The sequence below is a fragment of the Lonchura striata genome, chromosome 13 (genome assembly GCF_050655825.1).
Source record: "Lonchura striata isolate lonStrDom1 chromosome 13, ASM5065582v1, whole genome shotgun sequence".
NCBI lineage: Eukaryota > Metazoa > Chordata > Aves > Passeriformes > Estrildidae > Lonchura > Lonchura striata.
The window spans coordinates 13,445,125-13,470,264 of NC_140715.1; the positions used below are offsets into that span (position 1 = coordinate 13,445,125).

At 41.5% G+C, this 25,140-nt stretch overlaps 1 protein-coding gene across 1 annotated transcript in view; it reads right to left on the reverse strand.

Moving 5' to 3' along the window:
• The window catches only part of ADAMTS2 (ADAM metallopeptidase with thrombospondin type 1 motif 2), a 169,808-nt gene that overhangs the window by 42,855 nt on the left and 101,813 nt on the right, over positions 1-25,140 (reverse strand). Inside the window, exons 4-5 of the mRNA XM_031506005.3 lie at positions 12,263-12,456; positions 1,292-1,375 (exon numbers count right to left, since the gene is read on the reverse strand). Coding sequence (XP_031361865.2) covers positions 1,292-1,375; positions 12,263-12,456 — 278 coding nt within the window. The remainder of the gene's footprint in view (positions 1-1,291; positions 1,376-12,262; positions 12,457-25,140) is intronic.

The window sequence follows — 25,140 nt, forward strand, 5'->3', positions numbered from 1 at the left end:
TAACAACAATCACAAGGATATTTCAACCATTTTGTAATTCAATGTTAACTGCACACTCTCTGAACTTTCAATCACAAAATGGCAAATATGACCTTTTTTTACCTTTTACTTTAGGACATATATCTGATTAAGCTTATCCAAAGTGCATAACTATATCATCATCATCATCAACAACACTGCAGGAAAAGCAGAGATGGATTGGTGTGTTTAGTTCTCAGACGAGGAAGCTCCAACAAAAAGATTTAACCTTTATCCAGGTAATCAGTCTCCTGCAGAGTCCAGACTAAACCTGAGAGCTCCCTCATCTGCACCAGGGAGGAAAATTCTCAGCTGGTATTGAGCGGGGTAAGCTGGTGAATGCCAGTGGAGCTTCACCATCTGCACTGGCTCTTTGCTGACAGCATTCCAGCAACTTCCATGAACAGACATGGAGTCATCCAGAATCCAGGTTTTCTACATGAACATGGAAATCCCAGCACTCCAGTCACAGGAAGGTGCATTAGACATTAACACTGCTCTGAGCAGCTGGGCCTGATGCTGCATTGGAAGCTCTAACATCACGTGTCCTTAACCAAAGCAGTTATCAACATACTTGAAATGTCCTGTTCTTGTTCCCATGGAAGCTGATGTTGACTTGGCAGTAACAGGACACAGGTACTGAACAGATAAATACTTTTGAAGCCCATTTAACATTTTGTCCCCCTTTACCCAAGTTTTGTCTGTGGAGCAACCCCTTCCACAGAAACTGAGAGAAAGAACACTTGATATTTTTAATTACAGATTTGATCTGCAGAGCTCTTACCTTCTGGCCCCTATTCCACAGAATATCCATTTAACTTTAAGCACAGCTGTAGTTCCCCTGATAATAAGCACAAGTATAAATGAGTTCTTAGAAAGTGGCCATAGCCCTCAGCATCTTGCAGGGCTGACCTTGTGCTTACTGTTACTTACATACAGTTGAACCAGAACACGTTGTGTTTTCTTTAGGAACTAAAATGTTCTCTATGTTTCATGGACTATTTCAAACAAATGTGAAAAGACAGACTGCCAGAGCTGAGCAGTAACTTCAAATGACACAGGGAAAACCCAGAAGAAATGGAAATTATTTGAAATGTAAAGTTTAAATGATAAGCATATATATATAAACATGAAAGTTCTTTATATTCGCAGACTAGTAAGGATAATATATATGGATTAAAATACAAAATAAATAAATGTCCCCAGTAACTGTTCATAAAATAATGAAGTCTACAGATATTGATATCCTCCATTTAAATTAACCTTTCCTTACCTTGCCGTAGCTCAGCAGGATTATCCTCACCAAGACAACATTAATGTGAGCACCCAGGGACTCATCATGATAAATTTCATTAACCTGCAAAAGAGTTCAGTGCTTTAACAATGGTAACTATGAAGGCAGTGATACAGCCAGTACCTTTTATGCTGTCATTAGGCCAGACACCACTTTGTGATCATATTTAAAACATGAAAAACTCCACTAATGAGACAGGGAATGGGCTTTTTCCCAAACCATGCTGTAGTCTCCCAACAGGCCATAATTTAGGGAATAATTTCAAATAAATATATACTCAGATACTTCAGATTAACAGGTTTATAAATGCCAGCCTAATTGCACTTGGAGGCATCATGGTGCACCCACACGATGCAGCTGAGCTGACCCATGTATACCCACTGGAACCTGGAGCAGGGCAATCCAGGCAAAATCCTAAATATCTCTCTGCTGAGCAGGACCATGCATAGGGAAGGAGATGAGTGAGAAGAGAGACAGGACCTCTCTCCTGAGAGTCATTCATTGGATCAGCTCAGCTGCACCCTGTAACTCTTCCATCTGGGACCCATCACATCACACTCTGCCAAGAGGATGTGTCTCCCCTAAAAAGCTGGTCAGGCACATGAGCTGCCTTTATTGTGTGTCAAAACTCATCAGTGTTAAACTTTGCAAGTAGAACAAAAGCTAAAAAATGACAGCAAGTTAAAATTGTCTTCTTTTTTTTTATACCAGAGCTACATAACTGAACACATACACAGGGAAATCACCCCAGGAACACTGAAAAGAAAATTGTAAATATTTAGAGTAGAGAATGAAATGTGGATGAATAACAATTACTTAGGAAACACTGCTACAGGCAAGCTGGGCAAATATTAACTGTTAACAAGGCTGATTTAAGTATTCAGTGATGAAGACTGCATGAGACTTGGCCAAATGGCAGGGGTTTAGCTTTACAAATTAGAAGAGGCAGATGAGATCCCTGCAAGGCAAGTTCCTTCCCTAAAACCTCCTTCCCTTGGTAAAGGTTGCACCAAACTGAGCTGTTTTGCTGGCTGGACCTAGACTAGATTCATTACTTCAAGCTAATAAATAACTTTCAGGGAACTTTTCATTTGAAACATGGTAAATAATGTCCTGCTCCTTCAATCAGCCCCAGTTTTAATGGCCTATATTTTATCTCTTCAAAAACCATTAAAATTAAATACATCAGTGTAGGTTTCGGTAAGCAATCCCCACTGACATTTTAAAGTGAATTTTAATTTGTTTCATCAGTATTTTTTGACAGAAGAGCCTTATTTTATGCCTGGTAGGCATCCAAGTTTTCAACAGTCCTGAGTGTCCTGCTGAACCACAGCTCCAGGAGGAGGCTCACACCCTGCAGGGCACCTGGGGAACATTCTGGGGGATGCCTGGGATGCAAGCTCGTTACTGGTTGATGAGCAAGCAGAACCTTGGATTAAGATGGTGGATGAGGAGCCCATGGCTATGAGTTGCCTCAGGGGCTTCTGTTTTCCTTGTGGGGTGGAAGGAGATGATTATGTTCAAATCTGCTTTGTAAAAAACCCCTCTAGAAATCAGATCATCAGATCTCTTTGCATGTTTAAATAAAACTTTAGAATACTAACTTTATATTCTGAAATTTTAAAAATGCTCTTTTTTTACTTTGAGTACCATTGCTCAACACAGATTATAAAGAGGTACGACGTAAACACGTTTTGCTTTACAAAAATTCTTTCACCCAGGAAAAAGACCCTTGAATGCTGTCAAGGGAGGCAGGGATATTAATTTGCCTCCCTCTTTGTGTGGTGAGAAGAGTACTCACATCGAGGATATGAGGTTGAAATAAGCTGTAAATTACCTGTACATGAAATGAGTATTAAACAAAAACTGCTGTGCATAGAGGACAGTAAACACAGCATGTAAATAAGTATTTAATTAGTTAATAAAGCATAATCCAAATTGGTGCACACCACTCTCTCATTAACTTCTAGAATTTAACCTAAGCCTCTTTTAACAATCGTTGAGTAACCGAACAACTGTATCACTGTTGTGTGCCAAAGGGAATCTTGGCTTGAAAACATTGATGGAACAGAATTAAAACACTGTTTGACTATTCATGCAAATGACATCTAACAAACAAACTGTGAATGAACAGAAAAGCACAAGCACTGTAAAAAGCTGCTTGGTTCTCTTGGGATCCTGGATTTTTCTGCAGACAGCAGGCCAATTCAAAGCTCTGGGTGTTGGTTTCATTAATAAGGATGAGTCCAAGCTCTCTTCACCCAGCATCTTCCTCTGACCTAAAATGTACTTTGCTAGGAGTGTCTCACTGCACATGAATAATATGCTGAAACAGAGGCTCTTCCTTTTTTTCAGCACAGTCAAAATCATACGTATTTGTTTCAGGAAGCTGTTAGAGATAGAAGATCCAAACAAATGTTGTGTTCTCAGAGGTTCATGAAAATGCACACAGTGAAAGGGCCAACACAATCCCTAGCTCAGATTCTCCACATTTTCACCTCTTACTTCAACAGGAGAACAGAGTCAAGCTAATGCAGCTCAATATATAGGGCAGAAGATGACCAACCAGCCTGTGCAATCAGAAAGCTCCAGGCTTGAGAGCAGCTCACAACTTTGAAACTTAGTGTTTGAAAGCACAGATAGCCAGACAACGGAGATACGTGTTCAGATGGCTGTGCAATAAATATGCACAACTCTGGAAAAGACTGCAAGTACTTTTCCAGCACTGCATCTCCATGTACTTCAGCAGGACATCCTGGTTCATATCAACATAAGAAAAGCCAGAGTTAATCTCCTGTTGTTCTTAGATCAGTACATCTAAAATTAAATTGCTGCATAGAAGAAAAAAAGTACACAGAGACCATCCCATAATCACAGCTCCTGAACTGAAGGCAGTGAATGAATTAAGTCTTGTTAAATGTCCTACAGTGATTCAGCATTTATAGAGGGTGATGAAGAAGGCTGGGTAAATCTCAAAGAATTCAAAGCACAGTGAAACACTGTAAAGACACTTTCATCAAGCTATTGTAGTTCACTAACTATTTTGGGATATCTTTGGTTTCTTTTTCTGGGATATTTCAAAGGAAAACATACACTTCTATTTAAAGTTTCTGTGTAGAAATCAGACTGGCACAGATTGGTGCTACATAAGACAAAACAAAGACTTTATTTACTTTTTTCATCTGTCCCTCTCTGCTAATTTTATAATGCCTCTGCCTTGTGCAAGTTTCAAGTCAGCACAGTAAGCACATAGAATACATCAAAAAGCTAAAGGCAAGCCAAATGCCAGTGAGGTGCCTCATGCTTTGTAAAAGAAGCACTGGAAAGTTTTGATTACTGAGCAAAGCACTGCCTGATCCTAAAAGGGAATTTTGAAAGCTCCTGTAACACAAATAGCAATCAACAGTCTGCAGTTCTGCTAGTCTTGGTGCAGAGCAGGTTACCTGCTGATAGAGCTGGCAGGATTTTTAGGCAAAGTCAGGTGGTTCCCTGTAGCCCTAGTTAAACCAATGCACCATAGGAGAATAATCTGTGTATTTTGGCAAATCATCAGCAAACTCATTCATGCAGTTTGAAGGAGTCCCCAGCCTTGCAGAGTTTGTTAGTATCTGCTATGCAAAAAGCAGATCATTTAATCAGAGCACGGCTCCTGAACCATAAACCATCAGATTCGTCCCGCAGCGGCTCCATGGATTGCTCCTCACGCCTGGGTGAGCACCACTCCCCTGGGCTCCTGGGCACACACCCCTGTTGGACATCTCAGAGCTTCCACCTCGGGCTACATCAGTGTCAAACGGCTCTGACCCAGCACCAGCAGCCATCAGAGGGCACATCTGACCATTTGGAGAGGGCATAAACCAGGAGTCATCTGGTTTTGCAGGCACCACAATTTGCTGATCCATCCAAGCTAATTAGCTCACTCTTTGATCACCCAGCATCCTTACACAACTATTGCTGCAGGAACTACTGATGGCTACGTGCTCCCAGGCAGAGCTGGGACCATGTGTGGATCTCAGCCAGAGCAATACTGGAGAAGCTGGAGAGTATCAGCTCCTTCCCTGTGGGATGGCAGAGCTCCTGGCAAGACATTGTTAGAGCCCAGCCCAAGATGCAGCTCATTCATCAGATCATAATTATCTGCAGCAAAGCCTCGGTGCCTGGTGGGCATCCAGTGATTGTCTATTTCTGTAAGAAATGCCTGGTTTGAATTACAGGATAGGAACCAGAAATATCATGGTGGATACTGAGCACAAACTTCTGTAATCTGACCCTCCCAAAAGCATTTCCCTCTTACTTTATTTTTCTGTGGTCCCACTTCAAACACCACTGTGCTCTTCAATTTTCATCACCTTCTTTATGCTTTTGAAGATCCCAAATGAGCATTTCTGACATTCCCAAAGCTTTATCTTAATCCCACAGGAATAACATTACATCAATTCCTCTGGTGGATGTACTATTGGTCACATAAAAGTCATACAGCAAAATCAAGGGCTCCTAGTCTCCCTTTCTAGTCCTTACAAGGCATTTCTTCATTTCCTCAGAGAAGGACTCTCTTTTTTTCCTGAAATATTTATTGAGCATCACAAGGAAAAAAGAAGAATGAAAGCACACAACACACATGAAACTTAAAGGTCAAACTGTGATCCCACATTTGGAAAACATCTATCATTCTGCTCAAAACCACATACACCAGGCAGTTTTAGAAGAGCTTGGCAATGTACATTTCAAAACAGAGATAAGGATCTCTCATTTGCTATGCAAATATGAGTCCGAGTCCAGATTTACCTTCTCTGGTGTCAGAATCAGTAACTAGGTGTTACCACATCCAAGTTAGCTGCTTCTGATAAAAATGAAAAACATTCCCCAGCAGATGTGTTGGCAAGGCACTAGGTAGCTTCATGTTACGGGCCTCTATCTCATCTTCGACTGTAACATTGGCTTTAGAAAGGTCACAGACTTTGTTTTCTGACTTCATGACTAATTTATTTTCCTTAGTTCCTCCCGCAGGCTCTTGGAACTTCTCATTCCTGCTCATAAACCACTGCTGTGAGAAGTTTCTCTAAACACTGTAAATTACCTTTGCACCAACAGACTCAGTATTTTTCTGAACTACTGTCTCAAGATCATATTAATAAAATCACCTATAGCATCACAAAATAATTAAGCAGACTGATTTATACTACAAGGGATAGGGGTGTGATGTCAAAGTAATAAATATGGTGACCTCTTCAAATCTGAGTGGTTTGGTAAAGAAAAACACACAATTTGAAAGCTGATCGTAATTATCCAGACTCCATCACACAAACCACACTGTCACAACTCAGAAGTCCCTGGCTGAAACCGTTGTGGCTAAAGCTCATGTTGGTATTTGGAGTAAAGGAAAAAATCTGTCTTTTAATAGTACCTACCCTCTGCCTTGAGGATGGTACCAAAACCTGTGTGATAGGGCAGCAAGGCACATTCCAGGTACCAATAATGAGCAATGCTCACCTAATTGATGCTGGGAATAAAATCCCTGTGAAAATGAGCACAACCTGTAAGAGTTCTGAGAGGGTCTTCCCTGCAGGAACCCCTGAATGCCCAAGCACAACTACAGCTTCCACTGTAGGGTAGCAATCAGATAATGAACAAAAATAACCTCATGAAGGCCTCTACAGACATTGTTCACACTAGTCACAGCTACTGGTTTATAATGAGCAGTCAAAATGTGGAGTTAACTCACATACATATATTGAAACTTTCAAACAAGCTGTAATTCAGCTACAGACAGCTGAAGTCCCTCAGATGAATAGAGCTGGACTTACATTTGTTATTTGTGGAACTTCTTAGAGTTAGTTCAAATTTAAAGTGCCCATATTAAATAAACTGATTTTAAATAATGAGCACTGGAACTTATGAATTATTTAATTTTTAAAAATCCAGTTGAATTCTACATTATTGAGCTATCCTTGCTGCCTAAAAGAAATGCTTTTCAGTTTAAAAAGCATGATTCTGAAGACAGGGAGCACCATTATTTCAATGTATTCAATCCTCACTTTCTTTTTAGCAGCTTGAATTAGACATGCTTTCAGGTTTTTATCCAACTGTCAGTTAGAAACCAATGGCATTTCTGCCCTTTCCTCTCATTAGGGACTTGCTGTTCTGTACCTGCAAATCTCCATCCCTCATCAGCCAGAGATACGAGAGCCGAAATCTCATCTATAATAGTAGTATCATGTACATCCTATTAAAAAGGACAGATAACACATTCAGCAGCGCCTCAGGGCCACAATTTGAAAGACATGTGTAGTGCTGAAAGATGCAGGTGAAAGACTCCAGGGACTTTCCAAAGCCCCCAGCTGCATAACTCTCATTGATTTCAGTTATTCAAATGAAATGTTGTTTAATGTATTTGTTCTGGAGTTGAAGTTTCACTTGAAGGCTAGGGGATACATAATCCCATGAGTTAATTTTTAATACTGATGCTCACTGATTTCAAAGGCAGGAAAATTACTAAATACTCAGATAAATCTAGTTCAGAGTGAGACATAATTCTAATTTAGAGTCTATCTCCCTTTGAAATAAAAGCAATTAGGCACTTAGCTACTTTGAGGAGATGTGCCTTAGTATCACAAATATTTTGGCCATATATCCATTACATGAGTATATATAAATATTTTAATATTAGCTCTTTTACAGTAAAGGAATTGAATTTAAAGGTTTTACCCCTGAAAATTGCTTAATCCTCAAAACTACTTTTAAGAGGGCTATGAAACAGTGAATTTCAGCACCAGGATTGGGTACCAACAACACCCATTTCAAAATCAATGAACCCTTTAGGTTGGAAAAGCTCTTTAAGATCATTAAGTCCAACCATACTACCAAGATCACCACTAACCACATCCCCAAGCACCACATCCAAACATCATCTGAACATATCCGGGGATGGTGACTCCATCACTCACCTGGGCAGCCTGTCCCAATGCTTGACAACCATGAAGTGATTTTTCCAAATATTCAATCTAAACATCTCCAGATGCAACTTGAGGCCATGTCCACATCCCACTGGAGAGCCTTCCAGCCCTCCAGCAATCAACACTCCCATCTACCTTGGTGTCACCTGCACATGGACTGAGGATTCACTCAATTCCCTAACCCAGATCACTGATATTGAGCACTGCTGGACCTGGGGAATACCACTTTGGACTGGCCATCAACTGGATTTGGTTCCATTTACCACCACCCAGACAGTTTTTTATCCTCTGATCAGTGCACCCATCCAAGCCATTCAACTCAATGACACCCATTCAGTGCCCTTCTCCTCCTCCCAGAGCATCCTGCAGTGAAAGCCTTTTCTTTCCCAAACAACAAGGTAATTTTACAACACCACGTCTAGCTTTGCACTTTTCTAGTATTTCCCAAACAATTGTACAAACAGATAAAATTACTGAGGGGTTGAGATGCTTTCTTGCTGAAATTGAAGTTCCTTCCATGTTCTTGAGCAGCTACAGAACTACAAGATTCCACCCAAATATCTCTCCTCTGTGGAAATGCTCCTGCATGCTATAAATACAAAGTTAATTAGTGCAATGTGTGGGCTCATGCTTGGAAATGCAGAGGACTGTGCAGGCCAATATCCTCCCCAGGAAAAAACACAGCATGACATGCAAATGAAAATGGTGTGAGCGAGAGGCAGCCGAGGGTCTCTAAAGCAAAAACAATGGCATATTTTCCAAAGGTGACTGAATGTCCCAATGGTGCTGAGCAGAGAAAAGAGAGGAGGTCAAGAGAAACCAGAGTTTTTTCAGAGGAAATGACTGGAGGATGAAAAAGGGGAGGCATGAGGCCGAGCTCACTGCAGTGGAATGGCTGGCGCACAGTCAGACAATACGTGGCTGCAGCCCAACGTGTTAAAAATCCTCTGGCATCTATCACCATTTGTTTGGGAGTGACTTCATTTCCAAACTTTGGGATAAATATTAGCACAGCTATTCAAGATAGCCAGGACACCCAACTCCTGTTTTTTCTCACTTCATGGCTTTTAGGTGTGGACTGTAACACATCACTTAAGCTGCACAAAACAGATTTTACTGAATTTACAGTCACTGCACTGCACTTGGAAAAAAAAATATATTGTTTTGATTGGGTTAGTGGTAGGGTTCCACCCAAGATCCCTAGGAAAAGTTAGTTAAGGACAACTGCTCACGCCATCACACATAAGGAGATCAAGAACAGTGAGAGAAGCAGCCATGCTGGGAGTTGCTTCTGGGAAAGTAATGTCTTTCCCAGGAAGGACAATTCACCTAAGATTTATTTCATTTTTGGAACCTCAGAAATTCAAATATTTGATCACCTGTTTTATCTCCAGTAAATACCTTCACTATTATTTTATTTTGTTACCATGCATTCTTGATTTTATGCTTACTACCTCGTTACCATACAAAGGTAATTGATTCTATGCCTTGTTACAATAGGAAGCTAATTGATTGCATCCTAAACCCAGTAGGGTACACACAATCTGATGGTTATGAGAGGATCTTCAATTAGATTTAAAAATACAGCTGGAATTGTTTGTCACTGTCTTTTCTTTTTCAAGATATGTGATCTTGGACCTACATATCTCATCAGAGACACATTGCATCCATGTGAACCCTAACAGCCAGGGACCCCAAGGCCTTTTATAGTGGGCTCATTTTCTAAACAAAAACCCCCAACCACTCAAAGAGGAAGAAGAGAGGGCAATGGGGGAGTCAGTGTGAATCTCAGGAAAGGAGACCAAAGCCACGTTCTACACAGAATCACACCTTGCACCCATCCAGCAGTGAGAGCAAGAGCTGGAGCTGCCCTGCTGCGAGGAAGGAGAGGTTCTGCATTGTGTTGTCCTTGGCACAAACCAGGTCCCCAGCGCCACCATCTGCAGTAACAAACCCCTCCTGCCTCCCTGTGCTGGAGCTGGAAACAGGACTGGTTATCATCACCACCCCTCTGCCAAAATACAGACTCCAGAAACCAGCTGAGTTTTGAAGGAAAGAACAGGACAACACTGATGACTGCCAGCGACTATCCAGAGCCTTTCAAGAGGCCTTGGGGGTTTCAAGCAGCTCCTTGAATTTGGGCACAAGGCATGGGACACATCCTCAGTCCCCAAAAGACATGGTTCTACCTCAGATCTCTCAACAGAACAGTTGCTGCCTATGCCAAGAGCTGCTGTGCCCTGTGGGGATGGTTACACAGGCTGCACTTTCTAAACCACTTGCAGAGACAGGCTGCTGAAGAGTTGTTATTTCTTGCAATTTGTGTCTTGGATGGTTTACTAAAATTAGGAAAAAGTATATTCCAGAGCTGGAACATTTATGGCTTCTTTACCATTACTGTATATTTTAATTCTTAAAAATAGATTTAAGTGACATGATAAGTAAAAAGTCCTGTTTAATCTATTTTGGCCTGTTTGCCACATTCCTGGTTTGGTCTGTTTGACTTGTTAATTTAGAGATGCAGAAAACCATCTGTTTCACTGTAGACTTTGTTTTAAGCCTCAGAGGAAACAAACCACACAAATAAATTAAATCCACTATGTCATTTCTGTTAGAATATATGCATTTACAGCCATCAGAGCAGACACCAAGTACCCCATAACTCTAATGTCAGGGCAGGTTTTTAACTATTTACAATGCTGTTATAAAAAGTCATAACTGAATTCATATCACACAAGGGATTTTCCTAAATTGTATTCCACCTCTCATTTAAAATGAAAAACAGTGATATTCTGCACATTGCTAAAAGAAAGTAATAAAGAAAGAAAAAAAACAAGCTTCATAATTAAAAAAATACATCTTGGAAAAACTACATCCCAGACAAATCTACCCAATAGCCTGGATTTCTGCCTCTGTGGTTTGCAAAGTGAAAGGAGTCATCTACAGGCTCATCCTCTTGACACGACTGCAAACTTCAGCAGTCAGACTCCATTTGTCAAAAACAGAGCAGACCTACACTTTTTTGCTCAACACTATTTTACTAAGAGCACACATTCACTGAGGCCAAAGCTTTTTCAGAAGTGTATTTTATTGAGAAAAGACTCCTGTTCCAGATGAGAAGAAGAAGGAAGAAAGTCATCACCAAATGAGTTGTCTGTGAGGGGGGCTACCACTTATTTTTATTTCTTCAGAGAAAAAAAATGTATATATTTTGATTTTGATCTGTACTAGGGATGGTTTTTCAAGTCTTCATTCTCTTCCAAAAAATAGTGTCCTTGCTTACTGTCTGGGGTACTAGGCATTGATATTTAGAAATACAAAGTGATTATTTCAAACACAATATTCCCTAGTGTCTCCTTCCATCACTCCTACACTACAAAGTCTGTTACACAGACTATGGTTCTGAAGATTAAATATTTAACTAAGGAAACCTAAAGATGTCAGTCATGGAGTAAATACTATATCAATTTAAGAAAGCTCAGTGTTACACTGCATAACATTTCACTGCAGTGTGAACAAGGAGCAGGGAGGTGGCCTGGGACCTAAAGTGGCTGTTGAGAAATCAAAGAATTCAGCAGAGTAGTTTTAAAAATGTAAAAGCCAGTTGTAATTTCTGTTAAAACCTTATTTGAAGACAGTTCTCCAAACAGTGTTCCTCAGCAGGAAGCTTAGGTTAAGGGAATATACAGCTGAAACATAATGACTTCCAAAAACCTGAGCCCTGACCTTGTGTCCTACCCACTAAAGCACATAAGAAGGACTTTGAACATTTTTAACAGTCCCACACTCAGCTTCTGTCTTGGCTCTTTTTTTTTTTTTTTTTTTTTTTGCTTCTCCCCTATTGGATTTCTGAAAGTGGCCTGGATTTCCCTCCTAGAGTTATTTTATCTCCTGCCACAAGCAAAATCTGTTGTGTCTTATCCAAATGGCTTACCCAACCTACATTCCCAGCCCTTTCAGAGCCTTCCCACCGGGCAGCGAGCAGGGCTGTACTCACAATGTTCATCAAGGTCAGCAGGTACTTCTGAACGTGTTCTTTCCCATGGAACTGAACAACTGAGTCATCAACCCCCAGGAGGACTTCGATGTTGTAGTCGTCCTCCGTGGCGTGCCTCCGGCGGCGCTGCCTCCACCTCTGCACCTGCTCCTCCGCGAGGCCCAGCTGATGCTCCAAGGCAGTGAGGCTGGAGCCTGGGATCAAACACACAAAAGAGTCACCAGCCACGAGAGGTTCGGGTTTCAGCTTTGATTAATTCGAAGTAGCAGCATTTGTTAGGTTCTGAGTGATGCATAACAGCGTTAGTTTCACAAAATGTCAATTAAAAACTACCTAAATGAGAGAGAAATATGACCCAAAATGTTTTTATTTTGCAAAGTAAAGGCAATACTTTCTGCAAAGTAATGCTGCATAATAATAATAAATAATAAATAATAATAATAATAATAATAATAATAATAATAATAATAATAATAATAATAATACAGGCCCCCAAAGAGCAGCAGGTTTAACCAATGCCTTGATGAGAAGAATGGAGCTGTTTGCAGCAAAATACATGTTGCTTAAAAGTACTTCCAACAGAATGCACTGTCCAGGGATCCTGTGCTACCCAGGGTAGCCTCTATTTAGAAAAATTAAAGATAGACACATACTTCAAAACCTGATCTTGCTGCCCACAGACTCCTATTTTAAGGTGAATGCAGTTGCCAATACAGTCTTTTGCTATCCACACAGGTACCACCAAACCTCTCCCCCAGCCTCAACCCTTTAGCTCCTTTCCTAGTTACACACATGCAATCCAACAGTAGTGACATGGATCCTCTTTATCATTACAGCCCAGAATCACATTTTAGATACGACATTAATAAATTTATAGTTACATCCACAATTTTTTTAACAGCTTTTCATCCTTCATTCCAAATTTTCCACATCACTTTGCATTACTGTATGTCACAGACCAGCCCACAAGGCACAACAGTTGTCTCCTTCATTACTAATGATTTATAACAGTTCCTGTGATATGAAAAGCATGTTCCCTGACAGGATGGACATGCTTAATGTGGCACTTACATACTAAAAATTAACATGAAAATATGGAATCTTGACATTTCATCTTACAGAATAACAATAATTAGCATTCCTATCATTATTACCATTTGCATTACAAGAGACTGGAATCACCACTGAGAACCTCTTTTTTTAGGAAATGTCAGGAAAGACTCAGAGAGGTCAGCAAAAGTACAGAGTGGGCTGTGGGTTGAGTAAAAGTCCCAATGCTTCATTCACAGAAATATAATGGGAAGCAAAGGGAGGAAGCCCAAGCCATCACCTTCAAACCAGAAATGAGAAACAGCTCTTGGAAATGTTACAAAAGTGGATTCTCTATTTCCATTTATTGAAGTTTTCACATCAAAAGTGGCTGCTTGGGAAGGGAGTGAGTCACCAGATCACTGGGCTCATTACAAGAACATCTGTGCTCTTGCCTGAACTCTGCTGCCTCAGGCTGCTGTGTCAGCAGGTCCTGGGCAATGTGCAGCCTGAGCAGCATCCCCTCAACTCCCCACTGAGGTGACAACAACACACCGACCTGCACAGACACCAGGCATCCCCAGTCCCCATGGAGCAATCCTTACTGCTCTGGGCCCCAGGCTGTGCCTTGTGTGGTGAGAGGCTGATCCCTGTTCTCCATGAAGAGACCTCCAGGTAAAGGAAGCCCCTGAAAGACACAGCTTCCTGCCAGTTTCCAGCAAGCTTCAAGGACAGGCTTGTCCTGAGATCCATAGCTGCAGGGATCTCCTCTGCACTGCACTGCCAGGGCTCCCCTTGCCCAGTGGACACAGAGAAGGTCCCACGTGGTGGTCTAACACTCCTCAGTGTCCTTCTCCCCAAACAGCAGCATTTCATGTAGCTAACAAGCACAACCACCACGTTCTCACTGCCAGCCACAGGGCTCCTAGCAGCTTCTGCTCCTGAGGCCACAAGCTTTTAAAGTTACTCTGGTCAGAATCCATGATTCAGCATGAGAATTCATCCCTCAAGCAGAGCCCAGCTGTCACTCCCAGGTGCACCATGGAGGGTGAAAGAGCCTGGCCTGGAAGAACTGGAGGCAGCTCCTTAGCAGGCTCCAGACCCGCCAAGCAGCCAGCTCCAGCCCTGCCTCGTGGATTAGTCCACCAGGAAAACTTCAGTGTTCAAACTGCCTTGCTAGTGCTCAGAAGTAATGAGCAAGCCATCACAGTGGAGGCTTGCTATGGCATCATGGGGCAATCATATATTCACGATCTATAAGAAAAATCACAGTTACTGTAAAATATGACCATAAATCTTAAAAGCTCTGTAGAAAAGTAAGGCTAGGCTGGCAGGAGCTGCAGGTCATGTCTTCTCTCTGCTGTGTATAAAAAGTTAAAGCAATCAGCAGCAAAGCAAAGCTATCAGAGCTGCTACTGCAGAACAGCAGAGATGGGCAGGGGGAGAGCCTGAGCCATGCAGTGAGGTTGTGGACAGCCAGCTCTGCTGGCTGGGGGGCTGTTATTTGGGTGGGTGATTGGCTGTCAAGGTATCTTGAGCTTTTGTGCTTTCATTTCTCTCCCTTATGTGTCAAACTAACTCCTGACACTACCTTTATTCCTGCTGTGAGTAAATCAGCCAGAGGCAAAATGTGATCCTACCATCCTGCAGCAAAAACTGCCTGTCCTCCCTCTTTGCTGCTCACTTCATCACTGTCACACTGTAGTCCCTACAGTCCTGCCAACTCCTGAGAAAAGTTATCAGGATGTTCCCTGGAAGTCATCTCACTCCCACTAGGCGCCAACCAACCACTCTAAATTTTCTTGGGAGCATAAAAATTCCACACATACACAATTAGCTTCACCCCTCAGCTGCTCCCCTCAGGATAACACAGCCAGTGTTGGGCACTGGTACCTCTGAGACACCAACCCCATGTGCTTCCCAGCAGAGGGAAAGCCACACTGGCTCCAGCTGGTGCTGGAACCATCCCAAGACCAGAAACACGGCTCAAAACATTCACAACAGTAGCTGCAAGATTTCTGGTTCACATCCCAACTTCCCACCCAGTGCTCTTTCCCAGAGGCTGTCCCTGGGCAGGCAGGGATGCCTCCACACACGCCTGACCACAAACCCCACGGAGTCCTCCTCCAGTGCTGCTCTGCCTCTCAGGCTCTTGGATGATGAATTGATGGATTTGCTGGACCATACAAAGTTATTCCCATGTTGGATTTGCTCCTAAATGACAGTTGCATCCAAGAGAAATTAATACCCATATCTTAGCAAAAGGGAAGAGAAACAAAGTTCCATATGTAGTAAATTAAATATTTGTGGTGTTTTGGCATCTCAACTTTACTTAGTTAATGTCAGCAACTTTGCTGTATCATTGTACTGCTAACAATATGCTAGTAGAGCTCAAGAGAAAGCACAAAGAACTAAATAAGACACCAAATTCACCCTTCACATTTTCCACATTACATTCCTTCTGATCACCCCTGCACTTTGCACAGTAACATCACAAAAGTAATCCCATACTGCAATGCTTTACTAAATCATCCCAAAACCTCTCCCTCAGATGTCAATTTTCAGCAACTTTTGCCAAATCAGCCACTAATCATTGGTGCCAACTTTGTTTTCCATCTTCCAAGAGAAGACACTTGGCATTTTCAGAGCCTCACACCAGCCTGTGCTGAAATCCTCTTGCTCCTGCTAGGAAAAATTCACATTTGTGAAAATTAACCACTCACAGAGAAGCTTTTATTTCTCTCTTTTGCTGCTCATTCAGAATAAATCAAATGACAGCAGTACTCTAACAGTTCAACCAAAAATCCCTCAAACCCTCTCTTTTTTCTGAAAGCTAGCTAAAAACCTCGGTGATATTTCAGTAATTTTCTCTTACCACTGTAGACCATCTTCCAGAGAAGGAATAAAAAGTGCCCAAGTTGTCAAATGCTGTTGCCTTTGCACATCTTCAGAAGAAATCTCCATCTGCAACAGTTTGGGATGACACCACCTTATTTTCTGGGAATTTTTGCCTTGCTCATGAATGTTTGATATCATGTTCTTTATGGAAACCCAATTACATGACATCTCCTGATTCTGCCTCACCCATCATGGCAGGCAAAGCTCAAACAGATGCTCCGAGTTACTGAAGCATGAACACTCTGCCTGCCATAAAAACTCCCTCTCCCTGTGTTTTCTGTCACTCCCTTTAGGACATCCACCAAATCCACAGTTGCTGGCTCATGATCTTGTTTTGTTTTTTTCATGACCTCTTTCAAAAGGCTCAGGAAAATATGGCTGAACCTTATGAAACAACTGGACTTTACCAGCCTTAGGGCTCCCCAGTCTCACAGCAGCAATATTGTCCTAATAAAGCAGTTTCTAATATTTTATCTCCTCTTTCTGATAGGGAGAAGGCAACTTTCTGGCAAGCCCAGAGCAGAGGCCAGGATAAGCAGCTGGGGGACTGAACTGTGTGTCATGTTCAGAGCCATCATCTGCAGCTTGTCAGCACAGCAACGAGCTGGAATTTCATTTCAAACCTGAGTGTGCAGCATTCAGACCAGGCAGCCACCATTGAAATGCAGCTGGTTTGCTGCTGTGGACACTTCATCTGTCAGCGTGGGGGCAGACGAACGCCTGAGCCGACTGCTGAGCACCTTCTCTGCAGCCACATGAGGACCACGCTGCTGAGCTGCTGCTGTGCCACTCATCTCCATTCCTGGGACACGTTGCTGAAGGAACTCCCAGCTTCCCACTCCTTGCTGCAAACCAGCAGCTTTTGTGTTGTTGTTTTTATGCTTTTCACCCCGGTGACTCAGGCACCTGTGAAGCACAGCTGGAGCCTGCTCTGCTGTGGTGGCAAACACATCTGTGACAGCACAGGAGCCCAGGACACCCAGCCCTGCTCAGCTGCACCACAGCTGGTGGCAGTGCCACTCCAAGCCTGGGAATGCAATCCCAGCCCAGGCATGAGCCCGTCCATCCCTCAGTGCTGCAAAGGCAGGAGGAACAGGCTGTGTGGTAGGGAAGCAGAAGCAGGAGAGGTGGACTTGCTTTAGCTCTCAGCTTCCCACCGCTTGAGTACATCTGCACCTCTGGAAAAGCACCAAACCCTGCTGACAGCTTGACAGAAAACTGCTCTTTTGGGAATTGCACCTTCAATCATGAGCCTCCTTCTGCAGCTTCCCTGCCACTTGGATCCTGTGGGCTTCTCTTGTGTCAATGCTCTGTGATCAACTGAGTCCCTAATTAGACTCCAATTAGTCTGTTCATGCATTTTACCAAAACCCTCATTTGCCTTCCATGGTAAATTGAAGCCCAGCCCATGGAGTCAACAATGAACAGTCATCAGCCTTGGATTTTATCCCCTGGTGATTTATTCTCCCATTTTTAAGTTACTCCATTTGGGATTTTGTTTTTCTTTACAGTTGCACACAACCATGTTCTGTTATGTTCATTTCTCTGATTTTTAATTTCTTTAAAAACTTATTTCTGATGGTTTTACAGTCATGCTCACCTTCCTCTGCTCTCTGCTTTGTTTTCCAAATGTCCTCTACTTGTCTTTCTTCTCCCCCCTAACTATCCTGCTCAGCTACATTGGTGTTTCATAATTTATAAATCCCTTTCCCATACTGCAGTCTGAATTTGGACCCTTCTGCTATAGATCACTCATAAGAAAACTGGGTAAAGCCAGCAGGGAATTAAAATGGGAGAGAGCTTCTGTGAGGTGAAAGCAAATTGAAAACAGCCTAAACAAGAGGAAATCCACAGAATGCACTTGGTACATGATACCAAGTCAGCCCTGTTTCAAAGGCATCACCAGGAACACTGCCTCAGCTCAGTTTTAACTTGGAGCTAAATTTTCATGGGATTCTTGTGATTTCTTGAATCACAGGTTAACAATGGCTGATACTTGATGAATCCTTAACCAAGAGCAACCACTGCAGCAGAACTCTCTTGGGGAGTGGGATCAAATTCCTCCTCTCACGCATTTTTACATAAACCAAAAGTAAGATCACACTAGTAAACTAAAGACTGGGTATGCACCAGGCATCTTCTCCAACTTTACAAATCGTTGTCCTGCCCTGATGTGCAAAGAAGCAGCCATTTAAAAGGAAGATTTTAGGCTGTGTGCTTTGCTGACCATATGATCTCATTACAAGCTCCCTGCCTCTGAGTTATGGTAATGCTGTTTCTGGTCAAATCACATTTTAACACAGAGCCTGCTCCACCTTTCATCTGGCCACAGGGAGTTTGCCACGGCTGTTGGGGTAACTTGGGCTGGGCTCTCCAAAAGTAGGTCTTGGATTCCAGCTGCAGATAGAGCAGTTGAATTCCTGCTGGAATTGTCTGGTCCTGCACTTGAAATCAGGAGTTTCAAGTATTTAACAGTATTTCATATAGACAGCAGTTGTTGACAGTATTTCATATAGACAGCAGTTGTTGCAAACTCCTTGGGGCAGAACTAGGTTGCTCCAAGCCCTGTCCAACCTGGCGTTGGACATTTCCAGGGATGGGGTAGCCACAGCTACTCTGGGCACTCTGTGCCAGGACCTCATCACCCTCACAGGGAAGAATTTTTTCTTAATATGCAATCAGAGAATCAGTGTTATAAAGAAAAATAAATATGAACTTACCAAAGTTAAAAAAAAAAAAAAAAAAAACAAATGGGAAACAAGGGGGAAAAAAGTATTTCCAAAGGATAAACCAATTAGTGCAGTGAAAAGGACCAGGTGGACACAGTAGCAAGTGGCCAGGCCAAAGGCACTAATATCCACAGCTAGGTGTTGCCAGGGAGATTTTTTCTGGCTTATCACAACAAAGAGAAAAGATATCACAATACTAAAAAGAGGAGTTGAAAACTAAATTGATCTCATGAGGGCCAGAGTTACACAAAGAATAACATAAAGATGGGAGATAATTGCACTGTTAGAAGATTAAATGAGAGCAAGGCAATGGAATACCCCAGGCTAAAACTTTTCTTTTTTTCAAAAGGTGAGACACAGCGTGTTAAAATTTTAACTTTCGTCTTACAACATAACAGTCAAAAAGGAGAAATGAAAGAAATGGCAAACCAGTCAGGAAACCAGTCTGTGTGACCTGGTTGAAATGGAGCTCTCTGGAATCCAAACATAAAATTTTTCCAACAGCAAAACTTATCCTTTGGAAATTTTTCAGCTATCAACCTTACTAATGCAAACACAGGTTTCACAATTTAGCACCAAATAATGCATGAGCAAGAAGTCCAAACTTAGTACTCAGTCAAAGTAAGCTCAAAAAGGGGCAAAGAAAGCTACTCTAGAAAACTCATTTAGAAACCAACTTTTAAGTTTCACTAACTTAATTGATTGCATCTGAGAAGTGCTATCTGGCAAATATTTTGGCGAGTCATTGTAAGCTGGCCTGTATTGCAGAGCCTGTGACTTGCAAAACAAGGTGCCTGATTTACCACGCCCCACCCACTCCGAGAGCCCACATCTGGCCTGGGACAAGGGCTCCATCCCTCCCAAGCCCTGGAGTGCTCACCGTGCCTGGGCAGAGCAGGCTTTGCTCTGCATCACTCACAGAGAGCCACAAAGGGAGCTCAGTGTGCTCCACCTCATTTGCAGATAATGCGTAATTAATTAAACTGCAGGGCTCAGCCACATCTCCACACAGGCACACAGAGCCACAGCTCCACAGAGTTCTAGAGCCTCAAAGACACCTCCTGAAGCCCCAAAGGCAGAGGATCAGGAGCTGAGCACAACTCACTTTTCCCAACCAGGCTTTAACCAAGTGTTTATGGGCTGCCTGAGTCCAAGGCTGCCACCAAGATACTCAGATGTCCAATCCATATTCCAAGCATGATTAAATTACAGCAAATTAGCACATTAAGTAAGCTGCCAAGCTGACCCCATGGCTTTGTAGGTGACATGTCTAACAATCCCACTTGCATTTTTAACAGAATGAAATGCCAAGCCATGGTACAGGACCTGAATAACAACAGACTACATGGGATTTGGCAGTTGTCTTTCCAAGTAAGCCCAAAAGAAAGGGAAATATAGTTTAATTACAGTTCAAGAAAATAATTGTGAAAAACATACAGGTAACAAAAGTCAAATTCCTAGCCAGGGCAGAAAGGTGAGATGAGGGAGAAAAGGCAAAATAATACAGAAAATAACCATACATAATTGGAAATATTACTGAAAAATAATGTCTGAAGCAAATATGTATCTTTCCCATGCTTTTTAGCCATAACATTAAGTCTTGTCTTTTGGTAACATTTCAAAGTAGAATTATTCCATCCTTTTAAAAGGGCAGCACTTTTCTCAGTTACAAAGTCTCAGATGGTTGTAAATTGTACAATTGAATGTTCTCAATGTCAAGCAGAACATAAAACTCATCAGTGTAAACAACATACAGGAAAAATGACAATGCAAACAGCTCCTGTTTCCTACATAATCATAATGATCTTTTAATTAGACAAAGTAAACAGTCTACTCATTTCACCTTGTGAAGAATAGCATAGGAAGAAAATCTCCCCAAATTCTAAGGTAAAAAAATCTGCATTTTGCAATATCAGCAAGTTCAAGAGACTTCTCGCACATCTCAAAAAATTTTGCCATAAATCAGCAGTAAGACAGACAAAAGAAAAGAGGTTAAATTGAGTATTACAAGAAGAAAACCTCATCCAGACAGGCTGAGTAAAGGCAGGGCAACCCAGATGCCTTGGCTACTTCTGCTGGCAGGATTTACAACTGAGTGAGATGGATATATAATTTTACCTATGTTTTGAAAATATCCTTGTTGCTAAATCTGGACCTTCTGCACTAACAAACACAGCTGTAATTGATTAGAAACTGCAAGAAAGACAAAACTTACTTGGAGGATGCAGGAGTTTCTGAAACTTCAAAATGACAGTAAAAAGCCCTGAAAGAGAGAATTAGCCTCTGCTCTAGCGAAAGTACATGAGGTTTAGTCCCAAGGCATTTCAAAATCAAGGGCAAATTCTTCTTTTGTGATTTGTACAAGAGCTCTCAATCTGTCAGGCCCTACAAAAGGCAAACTGTGAAATGCTGCCCTTCTGCTCTGGTGGGTGGGTGGGAGATGGGTCCTGGCACTGACAGCAGAGAAAAGATGCTTTAAATGGGGAGTCCTCTTCATGAGCATGGGCTGGGGCTGAAGAGAGGGGAAAAGAAGGTAGGGAGGAAGGAAAGAAGATGAATGGGTGTGAGGATAACAAAACCCTCTGGGGAAAAGGCAAATTTAGAGGCAGAAATTGTGAGGATACAAATGCAAAAGAAGTGGAAAGACATCACTGTTGGTTTTGCTGCTGCAGTTCCCCATTGGCCCTAGGAAAGCAAAGGCAGGTCTTCCTTCCACATCCCACTCCCCATCCTTGAAATCTGTGTCCTGGGAACAGCCCCTGAGCTTCAGGGAACACGGGGACAAATGCCAAGGTATGCCAGGCAAACCATCTCCCCAGCACCTGCAGGCAGGGCTTTAATGTTCCTTTCTCAAGTTAAATTTAGCATTAATATCTGGGAGCTTTAGAGGGATTAGAACAGGTCAGCATGCATTTATTTCGTTTTCTGGCAGGTCCAAAACATTTTTAATTCCTTTCAGGTCAAATGGACTTGAATACTGAACTTTTTTTAATGTGAACAAACAAAACTTTCAGTTCATCTGAAATCAAGTTTTACTCATTTAATATGAAATCAAACACTTCAAGTCTCAATGCAGAGAATAATTTAAAATTATAAGATACTCAAGAGAAAGAAGGTAGATGGTTTCTTTGGAATGCATGAAACCCCTTTACATTATCAGGATTTTTCCTTCTTTATCAATGTGAAGTTCAGTGAAAAATTCCAGATTTTTTATCACCAATAAAAATTTCACCTAACTCAACTGTAAGTGCCAAGACCAAAAGGAGTTTCCATTTCCTCTCTCCACCATCTACCCCCCTTTCTCCAAAGGAATGATCAGCATTTCAGGACCTCTGAATTTCTGTTGGGTTATTCACATATTATTGATAAACAAACTGTACTCAGCACTGACTGGCTTGTCCTTCAAATTGGCTTGTAGCCTAATCAAACTCAGGTCATTTTTCTGCTAAATGAGATGTAGTTGGTAGGATGTCGTGCTCCTTGGCAGGCAGCAGACAACTCTCCTATAGGGACAAATCAGACCCACCTCAAAATAAAAGCCTTTCAAGAATTAGGTAGCAAGGAATTTATCTCCTGAATTAAAGATATCATCTTTGTGCAAATAAGGCTTAAAGTGGTCAGAAACTGCATTTGTATTCCCTTTGCAGTGAGCTATAAAATTGCTTGAATAGTAATGACTGCTCTGCTCTTTCTACAGAGAATGAAATGAGACTTTGAAAAGCAAATGCACAACAGCCAGTAAGAAGGGCTGGGAAGTCTCTTATATATACACATACATATATCTATATATCTATATATATACACACACATACACACAGGTATAGATATATTTACACGTAATAATGCTAAAATAAGTGAACTGTGTATTTTAACAAAGGTGACTGGAGTGTTGATGGATGAACAACTCTCTTGATAGCTAACATCTCTATTAGAAATGTTTTTAAATTAAATCAAACATTATAAAAGTATCAGAAGCAACAGAAAATTGAGATATTAAGTTTTTTTAAAGTCAAATTATCTTTAAATGGTTTTAACCCAATTGGAAGCTAAGAGGACTAGACAAGTCAATGGATGTTAGAGAAACAGTGGATGCTGTTAAGGATAAAAGTAGACAGCTGTTCCAAAGCTCCAAGTAGTTTTTGCCTCTGGAACTGGAACAGTAGTTAAAGACCATTTAGTCTCCAGCCTGTTACTTTTGCATAGTAACAAATGGAAATGTTAAAGCCAACACACACAAAAAAAATCCTTTCAAATTTCCTTAAAAAGCAGTTGCTAAAGTAACCAAGAAGTTTACTGAGAGCAATGCTGACATACATGATAAAGGCTTCCAGTAATTAACACATTCTCTCTAAAACTGGTAAAAACAGAGTCACTCCAGATCTGAGTTCCTGCAATGAATTTGGGGTTTTATCTGAGTACTAGAGTGGATTAGTTAAACTCTATCACCTTGTTTCCATCTAGTTAAGAACTGGCTAACCAAGCCACTCCTAGTTTTCCTGATTGTAAAGATACCTGTGATCAGTTGAACAAAAATCACAAGGAAAAAAAACGGAAATACAAAAACCTTCCATAAATCATCAGCTGCAACACCACAGTTTATGTTCCATTTTGGGAATCAAGAGGTAAAAAGATGTCCATGAGTATATTAATCTTCTATATTCTTCTAAAAACCTAAAAGTTTAGGTAATAGATCATACAAACTCTGATAATATTAATTATTAATTAATATTGTGCTAACAGAAGTAATAACATGGTTCCCTCATTTGAAGTCAGAATAAACTCCATCCACTTTCAGTTCTTGATGAGCAAGAGAATATTATTTCTTCAGTGTTTCAACGTAGAAATTCTTTCTATTTTCCCATTACTCCAAAAAGAAAAGTCTACAAAAATAAACAGCAAATTAACACTAACTGAACTTACTTTAAAGGAATAAAATGACATTTGTAGCGAAGGGGAAGCAAGGCTGGAGGGAAAAGTAACCTTTCTTTGGCAGCTAAAGAAGGTACATGTTGGGTGTCAGGGTCTGTCTCTTCAACAGATTATTGTTCCCCAAGAGCAATTTCCTGCCTGTCTCCTCAGCAACACAAGTCCCAAAAATGCAGTCTCCTTCAGTTCACCTATTGTACCTGTTCAACCAGATCTGAGACCACACATCAGTGCTGAAAAAGAACGTTTTCAAAAGTCATACAAAACAGCATTTACTTGTCCAACAACTGTGCTACTCAGTTATGAAATAAGACATGAAAGTACCACAGTCAATAAAGACTCTCTTTGCTGTGGTGCCCTGGAAGCCCCCACGAGTCCTCCACAATTACTTTGGACTTGCAGGACTCTGAATGATCTTGTGCAGTGTGGGAGCTGGACATGTATTTATTGAAGCTGACACTAATCAATACCCATCACTTTCTTACTGGTTTCTACTTTATTAGAAAAATGGTATCAACAGCTGCTACTGCCCCAGTGAGCCTCAGAAGAAAGCTGAGGGTTTTTGGCATCCAGCTGCTCCCATTGCCTGGTTCTCCAGGCTCTGCTAGTGAGCTCCAGGCTGCCTTGCAGTGCAAAGCTTTCCATTCAACCTTTCCTATATTTCTCTTAGGATCAGAGAATTTTAATGCATTACTTTTTCGCTCTTTCGAATCTATTTCTGGCTAATCTTCTCTCAAATTTCTGAAGCATTCGGAAAGGTTTCTTACATTCTGGTTTTAGTCCAAGGTGCCTTGGTTTCAAATACTGCAGTGCAGCTGGGCAACTCTTACATTTTGCTGAATAACTCGTTCACCAAAAATAAAGCTATGATTCTTTTGAAATTATTTTCAAATCAAATCACAGGGGTTTTAGGGATTAAAAGAAAAATTAAATAATGGAGTAAGGACCCACATTTCATTTTGGTGAACATATATTTCACAATATGAAAGTGCCTAACCAGCTCAAGCTACAGCAGAGAGGAGGACACAGAATCACAGAATAGTTTTGGATGCAAAGAACTTTTAAATGTTACCTAGTCCAATCCCCCTGCGATGACATCATCAATTAGCATCAAGTTGCTCAAAACCTCATCCAGACTGACCCTGAGCTGTTTCCCAGGATGGGGCATCTACCACTTCTCTGGGACATTCAACCTTGCCAGCACAAGGGGTGTTCATCTTCCAGGAGCCAGATCTGCCCTGTGAGGCTCCAAGCATGGCAAAGTTAGTCTATGCCTTAGGTCTTGAAGGCATAATG